Source organism: Balaenoptera borealis, assembly GCF_965194805.1.
Source record: "Balaenoptera borealis genome assembly, chromosome: 3".
NCBI lineage: Eukaryota > Metazoa > Chordata > Mammalia > Artiodactyla > Balaenopteridae > Balaenoptera > Balaenoptera borealis.
Window position 1 is genome coordinate 168,467,364 of NC_138866.1, and position 13,694 is coordinate 168,481,057.

At 35.9% G+C, this 13,694-nt stretch overlaps 1 protein-coding gene across 2 annotated transcripts in view; it reads right to left on the reverse strand.

The window, feature by feature from the left end:
• The window catches only part of CCDC7 (coiled-coil domain containing 7), a 324,264-nt gene that overhangs the window by 36,090 nt on the left and 274,480 nt on the right, over positions 1-13,694 (reverse strand). For both annotated transcript variants that reach the window (XR_014242606.1, XM_082385250.1), the window contains one exon: positions 1,190-1,273. Coding sequence is in view for 1 of the 2 variants with exons in the window: in XM_082385250.1 (XP_082241376.1) it covers positions 1,190-1,273 (84 nt within the window). In the remaining variant the exon portion in view is untranslated. The remainder of the gene's footprint in view (positions 1-1,189; positions 1,274-13,694) is intronic.

Below are 13,694 nucleotides of genomic sequence, written 5' to 3' on the forward strand. Positions count from 1 at the left end.
TTTTTAGTTGATAATGTCTATTTGACAAAATATTTTCATGGTATCTTCTTTTTTTAAAAGTTTTTTTTTTTTTGATGTGGACCATTTTTAAAGTCTTTACTGAATTTGTTACAGTATTGCTTCTGTTTTATGTTTTGGTTTTTTGGCTGCAAGGCACGTGGGATCTTAGCTCCCCGACCAGGGATCGAACCCGCACCCCCAGCACTGGAAGGCGAAGTCTTAACCACTGGACCACCAGTGAAGACCCTCATTGTATCTTTGTTTTCTTCTTAAAGCAAGGTTTCCTTTAATTCTTTGAGCACATTTATAATAACTACTAGGTGGTCATTGTCTGCTAAGTCCAACATCTAGGATTCTCGCAAGCATATTTTGTTTCCTGCTTTTTCCTGCGCTTGGGTCACAATTTACTATTTCCTTACATGTCTTAATTTTTTTTTTTACTAATAACTGGACATTTAAGATAATATATCATAGCATCTTTGGACTCCGATTTCTGTTTCCCTTTCTGAGGCTTGTTGTTTAGTGTGCTTGCTTGCTTGTTTGTGTACAGTGATTTCTCAGAGGTATCTTACTAACATATCTTTCCCCTGAGGTGTGAAGTCTTGCACATTGCTCCCAGAGGGCACATCCTTGGGCATGCACACAGCTGCCTCTTGATGTTTGTGGTTTTAACAGGGCTCTGTTTGAATGTCTATTTCCCTTTTTTCTCTATTTAGGTGTCTTCTTTCAACATCACAGAAAACACCATAGAGAAATGTGTCTAACACTGTTACTTCAGGTCTAATAAAGAGGGAATTGATAACCATCTGTTATATTCGTCTTATCACATTCCTTAGCTAACGTTTCTACATTTGCAAATTCAGGAGAACTGTCTAAGCTGAAAATAGAAAGTGAATAGAATGTAATTGGGCATACTTATTTGTACCAAGCATATTCTAAGTTTATTAAAGGACTGGTTTTTATGGATTAGCTCCTAAACAAATGAGCTCTAAAACTAACACTATGTAGCTAGTTTTACATTGATATTCAATACAAAAATTCAACTAATTAAAGGAAGGAGTTCTTGAAAACTTTTGCCCGTGTAATAATAAACCATAGATACTGATGTTATTCATGATTCTTAATTAATTAAACTCCAGAGAAGATAAGGAAACCTGAAATCTTAGATTTGTAAAATTCTTGTCTTTACCAGGGAGATTCATTGATTGTATCTTGAATTGTCCCTTTATTACACCTCTTCTAGTTTTATCTGTCAAGCCTTCTACATTAGTCCCTGTAGAAAGAACAAATTTCAAAACACTTTGCATGGTAACCATTTACATACAAACGTGTGTGTTTGCACGTGTGTGTGTCTGTGTGTGTGTAGCACTAACTTAATTAGCATTTGTTATTACGGAAGATGAGTTTTATTGAAATGTCTGGTTTGGAGAATCACAAAGCCTTAAATTAGAACAGATAAAGCAATTATATAAGTCACATTATATTGAAGTTTAGAGGTTCCTTAACCAGTACTTTTCTATAATTCCTTAACCAGTACTTTTTCCTTAACCAGCGCTTAATTCCTTAACCAGTGCTTTTCAATATAATGCTATCTCTTACATAAGTGGAAATCATCCCAGAGAATTTATGATGGCAATATAATTTCCAGATTTATATTAAAAGAACACTTATTCTGCAAGGATGTACCCGATGAGGCAGAACTAACATTTTTTTTTCCTGACAAGACAAGATGTAAACCATAGTCTTCTTGGTCACAGTAACTTACCATGAGCCAGAAATTCTCTGACTTACCCAGGAAAATTTTAGTTCCCTTTTAGGCTACGTAACTGTAAATCATGTGTGTATCACTGATTTAAAGAGTAACGTGATATTCACTGAATTGAGAAAAAGTGTCTCTGAGATTCCTTGAGCATGTACACTTTATGTCTTGCAAGGAGGAAATGGTGAAATTTGTACCACAACCAGGACTCTGATGGGATCCATTTCCATTTGAGCTTTTATGTGATCTAAATTTTTGCTATAATTAACAATGATTAACTATGTTCGATGACACAAAAAATACATGAAAGTTATTATAAAGGTATTTACACTGAGAAAGGGATAACTAGGACTGGGGACCTAAAGGGTACATCCTTGGGCATGCACACAGTTGCCTTTTGATGTTAGTGGTTTTAACAGGGCTCTGTTTGAATGCCTGTTTCCCTGGGTTAAAAGTTTAGTGCATGAAGTTGGTTCTAGTAGAGCATGTAAATGGAGTTGGAAACCTGTCATGATCCTGACATTGTCTAGTAGAAGACTGCTTTGAAAAAAGGTCTGAGCCCATGAATAAATGTAAAAGGTCACACTATGATTTTGGCAGCCCAAATGTACCATATTGCATTCTTCACAGAGAGGATACCACCTGGGGCATCATTAACAAAATAAACAAAGATGCATCAGATTAGGCAGGCAAGTTTTCAATAAATAACAACATTTTGTGAAAGTAATAAAATCTATAGCCACACAAAATTAGGGACTATTAGCACATATATTTTAGCCACTCTGGTCTTTCTTCAACAGATATAACTAAGGTGAATGGAGTCATTTGAATCAAGAAAGCAGAGGATCCTCAGATAAGCAGGGAGACAATCTGAACAGCATTTGAGGGAAGATTGGGTTAAGCACTAGGAATTAAAGGTATGCACTAGAGAAATCTTTAATCGAGTAAGAGTCACAATTTCTCTCCTTCACGGTATCCTCCCATTGCTTTAAATCTTTTAAAAATCTCTTAATTTTTGTAGTTCACTAAGCTATTTTTAAAATATATAACATACCATAATATTCGTCCACTTAAAGTGCGTCCAAATCAATGGTTTCATTAAAAATTATATTCAGAGTTGTGTAACCATAACCACAGTCAATTTGAGTCTACTTCAGATTTATATTATTAAATTCCAATTACATATAGAAATATTACTCCTATATAGCTCTGTTATCTCTTCCCCATTTTTGTGCTATTGTTATACATATTATACCTTTAAATATAAAACCATTTGTAATAATTATTTCTTTATATAACTCTATGCCCTTGAAAGAAGCTGACAGAAGAAAGAAGAGCAAGTATATATTTACAGTGTTTGTTATATTAACCTTCTTGTTTACAATTTCTGGTTCTCTTCATTTGTTCCTGCGGATTTGAGTTAACATCTGCTATCATTTTTTACTCAAATACATCACCATCCTCATACATCTCCTTTGCACAGCTACTACAGAATATATCACTTTTCCATATCTTTATAGGCCCGACAATACAATGATATACATATTGTTCTATACAATTGCCTTTAAAATCAATTAAGAGAAGAAAGGACACAAAATATGCATTCATCTTGTCTTTTGAAGTACAGAATTCCTTTTTTAAACTTTAATCCATTTAGTTCTATTTTTTACATGAACTTGTTCATGCAGTAGCCATAAAGTACATTGGGAACATATATTTTGTTTCACAAAGAAGGAGAAAAAACTGAAAAAATATGGTTGCTTATGGAAAGCTGCAAAAGGGAAGGAGAAAGCAGGACGGAACAAAAGAGAATACAACCCAAGAGTCTTGCTCTTCAGACTATAGTTTAGGTTACTGTGTAAAAACAGTTTATACCTTGGCCATCAGGGCTGCTCTAATTACTTGCAGGTCTAGAACTTCAGAGCACTATTTTTGTTTCAGGTTTGTTTTCTGTTTCCCAAGTGAAACACCTTATTGTTTCTTATGATTATTAAAGTAATACATGGTTAACTTTTAAAATTCCACATATGAGTGAAATAATGTGGTATGTATTTGTCTTTCTCTGTCTGACTTATTTCACTTAGCATAACACCATCAAGGGTATTATGGGTTCCTCCATGTTGTTGCATATGCAAGATTTCATCTTTTACGGATGAGTAGTATTCCATTGTATATACACATACCACATCTTTTTTACATTCTCACCAACAGTGTATTAAGGTTCCCTTTCCTCCACATCCTCTCCAACACTTTTTGTCTTTTTGATAATGGCTATTCTGACAAGTGTTAGGTAGCATCTCTTCGTAGTTTTGATTTGCGTTTCCTTAATAGTAATAGTGAACATCTTTTCTTGTGCCTGTTGGCCATCTGCATGTCTTCTTGGAAAAATTTCTGTTCAGCTCCTTCTGTTCAGCTCATTTTTTTAATGGCGTTGTTAGCTTTTTTGTTTTTGAATTGTATGAGTTCTTTATGTATTTTGGATATTTATCCCTTGTCAGATATATCATTTGCAAATATATCTCCCATATATCTCCCATTAGGTTGTCTTTTCATTTTATTGATAGTTTCCTTGCTGTGCAGAAGCTTTTCAGTTTGATGCAACCTCATTTTTTCATTTTTGCTTTTGTTTCCCTTGCTTGAGGAGACACAAATAGATATTGCTAAGACTGATGTCAAAGAGCATACTGCCTATGTTTTCTTCTAGAGATTATGGTTTCAGGTCTTACATTCAAGTCTTTAATTCATCTTGAGTTAATTTTTCTGTATGGTGTGAGATAGTCTAGTTTCACTTTTCTTGCCATGTGGCTGTCCAGTATTCACAATATCATTTATTGAAGAGACTATCATTTCTCTATTGTATGTTCTTTATTCCTTTGTCCTAAATTAATTGTCTATATATGCATAGGTTTATTTCTGGGCTCTCAGTTCTGCTTCACTGATCTTTATATCTATTTTTCTGCCAACACCAGGCTGTTTTATATTACTATGGCTTTCTAATATAGTTTGAAACCAGGGAGTATGATACTTCCAGCTTTGTTATTTTTTCTCAGGATTGCTTTGGCTATTTTGGAGGAGTCTTTTGCAGTTCCATAGAAATTTTAGAATTTTTTGCTCTGTGTCTGTGAAAAATGTCCTTGGGATTTTGATAGGGATTACACTGAATCTGTGGATTGCTTTAAGTAATATGGACAGTTTTTACAATGTTAATTCTTCTAATTCATGAGGATGGAATATCTTTCCATTGTTGGTGTCTTCTTCAATTTATTTTAACAGTGTCTTACAGTTTTCAGTATAAGTCTTTTCACCTTCTTGGTTAAATTGATTCCTAGGCTTTTTCTGCCTTTTTTTGAGACTGTAAATGGGATTGTTTTTGTTAATATCTCTTTCTGCTAGTCCACTGTTAGCACATAGAAATGGAACAGATTTTTGTATACTGATTTTGTATCCTTTACTGTATTTGTTTATTATTTCCAATAGTTTTTTGGTGGAGCCTTTAGGGCTTTGTACATACAAAACCATGTCATCTGCAAATAGAGACAGTTCTACTTCTTCCTTTCTAATCTGGATGACTTTTATTTCTTTTTCTTGCCTAACTGCTCTGGCCAGCACTTCCAACACTACGTTGAATAAGAGAGGTGAGAGTGGGCATCTTTGAATTGTTCCTGACCTTAGTGGCATAGCTCTCAATTTTTCACCACTGAGTATGACATTAGCTGTGGGTTTATCATATATTATGTTTAGGTATGGCCATTCTATACTCACTTAATTGAGAAGTTTTATAATAAACGGATGTTGAATCTTGTCAAATGTTCTTTCTGCATCTATTGAGATGATCATGTGGTTTTTATTCTTTATTTTGTTAATGTGGTGTATCACACTGATTCATTTGTGGGTGTTGAACCATCCTTGCATCCCTGGAATAAATCACACTTGTATGACCCTTTGATGTACTGTTGAATTTAGCTTGCCAATATTTTGTTGAGGATTTTTGCATCCATCTTCATCAGAGATATTGGCCTATAATGTTCTTTGTGTGTGTGTCTGTGTGTGTGTGTTGTATTTTTCTGGTTTTGGTATCAAGGTGATGCTGACCTCATAAAATGAGTTTGGAAGTGTTACCTCCTCTTCAATTTTTTCAAACAGTTTTAGAAGGATTGGGTATTAAATCTTTGAATGTTTGGTAGAATTCACTTGTGAAGCAGTCTGTTCCTGGACTTTTGTTTTTGGGGAGGTTTTTAATTACTGTTTCAATCTCTGTACTAGTGACTGGTATATTCAGATTTTGGAATTACAGAATTCTTTTAACGCATGCTCTTTTTTGGAACGGATTAAAATCACTGCCTAAGGTCCACTGCTTTCAGCCTGAAGAACTCTCATTATTATTTCTCATAAGGCAGGTCTGCTAACAAACAGTTTCTCAGTGTTTATTTATTTGGGAATCCGTTTATCTCACCTTCACTTTTGAAAGAAAAAGTTCATGGTGACAATTTCTTCCTTCAGCATTTTAATATGGCATCCCACTGCCTTCTGGGCTACATAGTTTCTTTCTTTTTTTGGCCACACCTCACAGCATGCAGAACTTCCCTGACCAGAGATTGAACCTGTGCCCCCCTGCAGTGGAAGCATGGAAGTGCAGAGTCTTAACCACTGAACCACCAGGGAAGCCGCTGGGCTTCATAGTTTCTGATGCAAAGTAAGCTGTTAATCTTACCAGGGTTCTCTTTTTTTATGATGTGTTGCTTTCCCTTTGTGACATTCGAGAGTTTCTGTCTTTGTCTTCCATTACTTTTACTTGATGTATCTGGTTGTAGATTTCTTTGTGCTTATTCTTAGACTTCATTTGGCTTGGATATCCAGATTCATATTCATCATCAAATGTGCTTCCAAACTGTCAGCCATAATTACTTCAAATATTTTTTCTGCCCCTTTTTCTCTCAGCTCTACTTCTTCTGTAGTCATTAAGTGTGGAGATTCTTTCTTTTTTTTTTTTTTGAGATTCTTTCTTTTGACAATCAAATCTACTCCTGGACCCCTCTAGTGAATTTTTCCTTATAGTTATTGTACTCTCAACTCCAGTTATCACTGTGTTTTTTTAACAAAAATAATTTCTATCTCTTTGTTAATATTCTCTATTTGATTAGACATTGTCATCAATATTTCTTTCTGTTTTAAGCATGGGTTTCTTTAATTCTTCAAAAATATTTATAACTGTTTTATAGTATCTTACATCTGGAACCACACTGTGGTCTGCTTTTTTTCCTTAGTTCATACTTTACTGTTTTTTTGCATGTCTCATATTTTGAGGGGGGGCAAATATACTGTATTTGTATCTAATATACTGTAGGAAATCTGGATACTGAGCTCCCATCCCCTTTGAAGGCTTGTTGTTGTTTGCCTGATTAATTATTTAGTGACTGGGCTACACTATCTTCTGTCCTACTGAAGTCTCCTTCCCTGCAGTGTGCAGCTTCTAATGTTGCTCCTCTGTGGGCACAGCCTTGGGCATGCATGCAATCACCTTTGGATGACAGTTTTTTTTTAATTTTTTATTGAGGCATATTTGATTTATAATATTATACAAGTTTCAGGTGTACAACATAGTGACTCACATTTTTTAAAAGTTAACTCCATTTATAGTTATTATACAATATTGGCTATATTCCCTGTGCACTACAATACATCCTTATAGCTTATTTATTTTAAATATAGTAGATTGTACTTCTTAATCCCCTACCCTTATCTTGCTCCTCCACCATTTTCTCTCCACTGGTAACCACTAGTTTGTTCTCTATATCTGTGAATCTGCTTTTTTGTTATATTCACTAGTTTGTTGTATTTTTTAGATTCCATATATAAGTGATATCATACAGTATTTGTCTTTGTCTGACTTACTTCACTTAGCATAATGCCCTCTAAGTCTATCTATGTTGCTGCAAAAGGCAAAGTTTTGTTCTTTTTTATGGTCAGTAGTATTCCATTGTGTGTGTGCATATGTACATCTTCTTTATCCATTCATCTGTTAATGGATGCTTAGGGTGTTTCTATATGTTGGCAATTGTAAATAATGCTGCTATGAACATTCGGGTGCATGTATCTTTTTGAATTACTGTGTTTGTTTGTTTTGGACATATACCCCAAAGTGGAACTGCTGGGTCATATGGTAGCTCTATTTTTAGTTTTTTGAGAAACCTCCATACTGTTTTCCACAGTGGCCATACCAATTTACTTTCTGACCAACAGTGTAGAAGGGTTCCCTTTTCTCCACACTCTTGCCAACATTTGTTATTTATGATCTTTTTGATGATAACCATTCTGACAGGTGTGAGGTGATATTGTGATTTGATTGGCATATCAGTATATTAAGTAGTGATGTTGAGCATCTTTTCATACATCTGTTGGTCAACTGTATGTCTTCTTTGGAAAAATGTCTATTCAGATCTTCTGCCCACTTTTTAATTGGGTGTTCATGTTTTTGATATTGAGTTGTATGAGCTGTATATATATTTCGGATATTAACCCCTTAACAGTTATATCATTTGCAAATATTTTCTCCCATCAGTAAGATGTCTTTTCATTTTGTCTCTGGTTTCCTTTGATGTGGAAAAGCTTTTAAGTTCAATTAGTTCTCATTTATTTTTGCTTTTGTTTTCTTTGTTTTAAGAGACATATCCAAAAGAATATTGCCACCATTTATGTCAAAGTGTGTTCTGCCTAAGTTTTCTTCCAAAGTTTTATGGTTTCCAGTCTTACATTTAGATCTTTAATCCACTTTGCATTTAGTTTTGCACACGGTGTTAGAGAATATTCTAATTTCATTCTTTTACATGTAGCCGTCCAGTTTTCCCAGCACCACTTATTGAATAGACTTCTCTTTTCTCCATTGTATTGTATATTCTTGTCTCCTTTGTCATAGATTAATTGGCCATAAGTGTGTGGGGTTACTTCTGGGCTCTCTATTCTGTTCCTTTGATCTATGTGTCTGATTTTGTACCAGTATCGTACAGTTTTGATTATTGTAGCCTTGTAGTATAGTCTGAAGTTAGGGAGCATGCTACCACCATCTCTGTTCTTCTTTCTCAAGATTGTTTGTCTATTCAGGGTCTTTTTTGTTTCTATACTATTTTGAAATTATTTCTCCTAATTCTAAGAATGCCTTTGGTACTTTGATAGGGATTGCACTGAATCTGTAGACTGCCTTGGGTAATACAGTCATTTTAACAAATATTAATTCTTCCAATCCATGAACATGGTATATCTTTCCATCTGTTTGTGTCATCTTCAATTTCTTTCATCAGTGTCTTATAATTTTCTGATTTCAAGTCTTTTACCTCCTTATGTAAGTTTATTCCTAAGTATTTTATTCTTTTTGATGCAACTGTAAATGAGATTGTTTCCTTAATGTCTTTCTGATAGTTTGTTGTTAGTGTATAGAATTGCAACATATTTCTCTATATTAATTTTGTACCTGAAAATTACTGAATTAATCCTTGAGCTCTAGTATTTTTTTGGTAGCTGTTTTTAGGATTCTCTTTGTTTAGTATCATGTTGTCTACAAAGTGACAATTTTACTTTCCCTTTTTAATTTGGATTCCTTTTATTCCTTTTCCTTGTTTGACTGTGGTGGCTAAGACTTCTAATAATATGTTGAATAAAAGTGGCAATAGTGGGCATCCTTGTTTCATATCTTAGAGGAAATGCTTTCATCTTTTCACTGTTGAGTATAATGTTAGCTATGGGATTACCATATATGGCTTTTATTATGTTGAGGCATGTTCCTTGTATACCCACTTTCTGGAGAGTTTTTATCATAAATGGATGTTGAATTTTGTGAAAATCTTTTTCTGTATCTATTGAGATAATCATATAGTTTTTATTCTTTAATTTGTTAATGTGATGTATCACACTGATTGATTTGCAAACACTGAAACATCCTTGTATCCCTGGGATAAATCCCACTTAATCATGGTGTATGATCATTTAAATGTATTGTTGGAGTCAGTTTGCTAATATTTTGTTAAGGGTTTCTGCATCTACTTTCACCCATGTAATTTTCTGTTCTGTGATATCTCTGTCTCATTTTGGTATCACACGATGCTGGCCTTATAGAATGACTTTGGAAACATTCCTTTCTCTGCAACTTTGTGCAATACTTTGAGAAGTATAGGTATTAATTCTTCTTTAAATGTTTGGTAGAATTCCCCTATGAAGCCACTTGTTCTTGGACTTATGTTTTTTGGTTATTTTTTTTAATTACTGGTTCAATTTCATTACTGATAATTGGTCTGTTCATATTTTCTTTTTATTCCTGGTTCAGTCTTGGGAGATTGTACATTTCTTTTAGGTTGTCTGTTTTATTGTCATACAGTTTTTCCGAGTAATGTCTCATGATCAGTTGCACTTCTGTGGTGTTGGTTGTAACGTCTTTTTCATTTCTGATTTTATTGATTTGGGCCCTGCATCTTACTCTTGATGAATCTGGCTAAAGGTCTGTCAATTTTGTTTATCTTTTCAAAGAAACAGGTTACAGTTTCATTGATATTTTCCATTTTTAAGTCACTGTTTCATTTATTTCTTCTCTGGTCTTTATGATTTCTTTCCTTCTGCTAACTTTGTGTTTTGTTTGTTCATCTTTTTCCTAGTTCCTTTAGGTGTAAATTAAGTTGTTCATTTGAGATTTTTCATGTTTCCTGAGGTGTGTTTGTATCAGTATAATTTTTTATTTTAGAACTGCTTTTGCTGCATCTCATAGATTTTTGGATCATTTTCTGTTCACCTGTCTCTAGGTATTTTTTGATTTCCTCTTTGATTTCTTCATGATCCATTGGTTGTTTAGTAGCATGTTGCTTAGCTTCTGTGTGTTTGTGATTTTTGCAGTATTTTCTTTTAGTTGATTTCTAGTCTCATAGTGTTGTGGTGGGAAAAGATACTTGATATGATTTCAGTTTTCTTAAATTTACCAAGGCTTGTTTTGTGGCCTAACATTCCTAGAGAATGTTCCATGTGGACTTGAATGTGTGTTATGCTGCTGTTGGATGGAATGTTACATACCTATCTATTAAGTCCATATGGTCTAATGTGTCATTTAAGGCCAGTGTCTCCTTATGGATTTTCTTTTTGGATGATCTGTCTGTTGACTTGAGTGGGCTTTTAAAGTCCCTTACTATTATTGTGTAACTGTCTGTTTCTCCCTTTATGTCTGTTAATATTTGCTTTATTTATTAAGGAGCTCCTATGTCGAGTGCATATATATTTTCAATTGTTACATCTTTTTCTTGGATTGATCCTTTGATATGTAACATCCTTCTTTGTCGCTTATTACAGCCTTTGTCTTAAAGTCTATTTTGTCTGATATAATTATTGCTACCTGGGCTTTCTTTTGATTTCCATTTGCCTGGAATGACTTTTTCAATCTCTTCACTTTCAGTCTGTGTCTTTAGATCAGAAGTGAGTCTCTTTTAGGTAGCATATATAAAGGTCTTGGTTTTGTATTCATTCAGCAACTCCATGTCTTTTGATTGGAGCATTTAGCTCATGTAATTATTGATATGTGTGTTCTTATTGCCATAAGAATAGTTAATAGTAGTTTTGTTAATAGTTTTTGGGTTGTTTTTCTAGGTCTTTTTGTTCCCTTCTTCTTTTGTTCTTTTGTGATTTGATGACTATCTTTAGTGTTATGTTTGGATTACTTTCTCTTCTTTGTGTATCTATTACAGAATTTTTGGTTGTGGTTACCATGAGGTTTATATACAGATATCTATCTATCTATCTATCTGAAGTTCGATCTCTTAATTTCAAACACATTTTAACTATGCTTCATTTGTACTCTCCTCCCCTCATGATTACTATTTTTGACATAATTTACATCTAATTATTTTGTGTATCTGTTAACTTCTTATCGTGGTTATAGATGACTTTACCATTTTTGTCTTTAATCCTTCCTGTGGGCTTTGCATATGGTTGATTTTCTACTTTTACTATATATTTGCTTTTACTGATGAGCTTTTCCTTTCATAATTTTCATGTTTATAGTTGTGGCCTTTTCTTTTTTGCTTAGAGATGTCCCTTTAACATTTCTGGTAAACCTGGCTTGGTGGTGTGGAACTCTTTCAGCTTTTGCTTGCCTGTAAAGCTTTTGATCTCTCCATGAAATGCGAATGAGAGCTTTGCTGGATAGAGTATTCTTGGTTCTAGGTTCTTCCTTTTCATCAGTTTAAATATATCTTGCCACTGCCTTCTGCCTGCAAAGTTTCTGCTGAAAAGTCAGCTGATAGCCTTATGGGTGTTCCCTTGTATGTAACTTGTTGCTTTTCCCTTGCTGCTTTTAATATTCTCTCTTTAGCTTTAATTTTTGCGTTTTAAATTACAATGTGTCTTGGTGTGTTCCTCTTTGGATTGGGACTCTGTTCTTTCTGGACTGGGATTTTTTCATCTCCCTAGTTAGGGACATTTTCAGCTATTATGTCTAAATATGTTCTCTGTCAACTTTTTTCTCTCTTCTTCTTCTGGGACCCCTCTAATGTGAATGTTAATATGCTTGATGTTGTCCCAGAAGTCTCTTTAACAGTCTTCATTTCTTTCCATTCTTTTTTTCTGCTAAGCATCAGTGATTTCCACTACTCTGTCTTCCAGCCCACTGATCTGTTCCTCTGTACCATTTAGTCTACTGCTGATTCCTCCTAGTGTATTTTTCATTTCAGTTATTGTATTCTTCATCTCTGTTTAGTGGTTCTTTATATTTTCCAACTCCTTGTTAAAAACTTCTAATTTCTCACTCTGTCCATCCATTCTTCTCCCAAGTTGTTTGGGATCATCACCCTGAATTCGTTGTTGGGTAGTTGTCTATCTCTACTTCACTTAGCTCTTCTTCTGGGGTTGTATCTTATTCCTTTATTTGGACCATTTTCCTCTGTCGATTCATTTTGTCTAACTTAATGTTTATATTTCTATGTATCTGGGAGGTTGGTTACATTTCCCAACCTTGGAGAAGAGGCCTTTTGCAAGAGACTTCCTATGAATCCCAGCAATACACTGTTCTCTCGTCATCAGAGCTATATCCTCTAGGAGTGCCCCTATATGTGCTGTGCGGGTCCTTCTGTTGTGGCAAGCTGATGGCTATGGGTGGCCTGGTTGGCTTGGTTGGCCCCCAGTCTGGTTGTTTGCCAGGACCTTCCTGTGTGGAGGCTGCCGGCCACTGGTTGGCAGGGTTGGGTCACAAGGTGGCTGGCTGTAGAACCCTGGGGAGCCCCGGGGTTAGTTCTGTATCACTGGTGGATGGAGTCAGGTCTAGGAGATCCTGAGGCTGGGGCCAGCCCACCAATGGATGAAGCCAGATCCAAGGGACAGTGCCAGCCCAAAGGCAGGCAGTGACAGGTCCTGGGGTCTGGCTGCAGGGCTGAGGGCTTCCAGAGATGGCAATGGACTGCTGGTGGGTGGGTCTGGTTCCTTACACAGTTGACTGTGGGGTCCATGGGTCCCAAAGCTTGTGTTGCCTTGTCAGCAGGTGGGGCATGGCTCAGCCAATCTCAGAGATGGTTCTGGCCTTCTGGTGGGTGGGCTGAGTCTGCAGGCTGCAGGGATGCATTTTCCTGCATCTGGTTTCCACCCACTGGTGGGTGAAGCTATAGCAGAGATGTCATTGCCTTGGGGCTGGTGTCCCTCCGCTAGTTGGAGAGGCTGGTCCTGAAGCTAGAGCAAGCTTATTGGTGGGTGGAGTCAGTGATTCTGGGGCTGGTGCCTGCCCACTGGTGGGTGGACCTGGGTCTCTGGCTGCAGGACCCTGGGGGTCCTGGGTCTACTGCCTGCACATTGGTGTGTGGTGCCAGGTCCTAGACCCTCTGGTGTGCAGGTATGTGTCCAGGGGTGGCTTTGGGCTCAGAAAGTCTTAAAGCAGTCTCTCTTCTGATGGGTTGGGCTGTGTCACTGCCCAGTTAGTTGC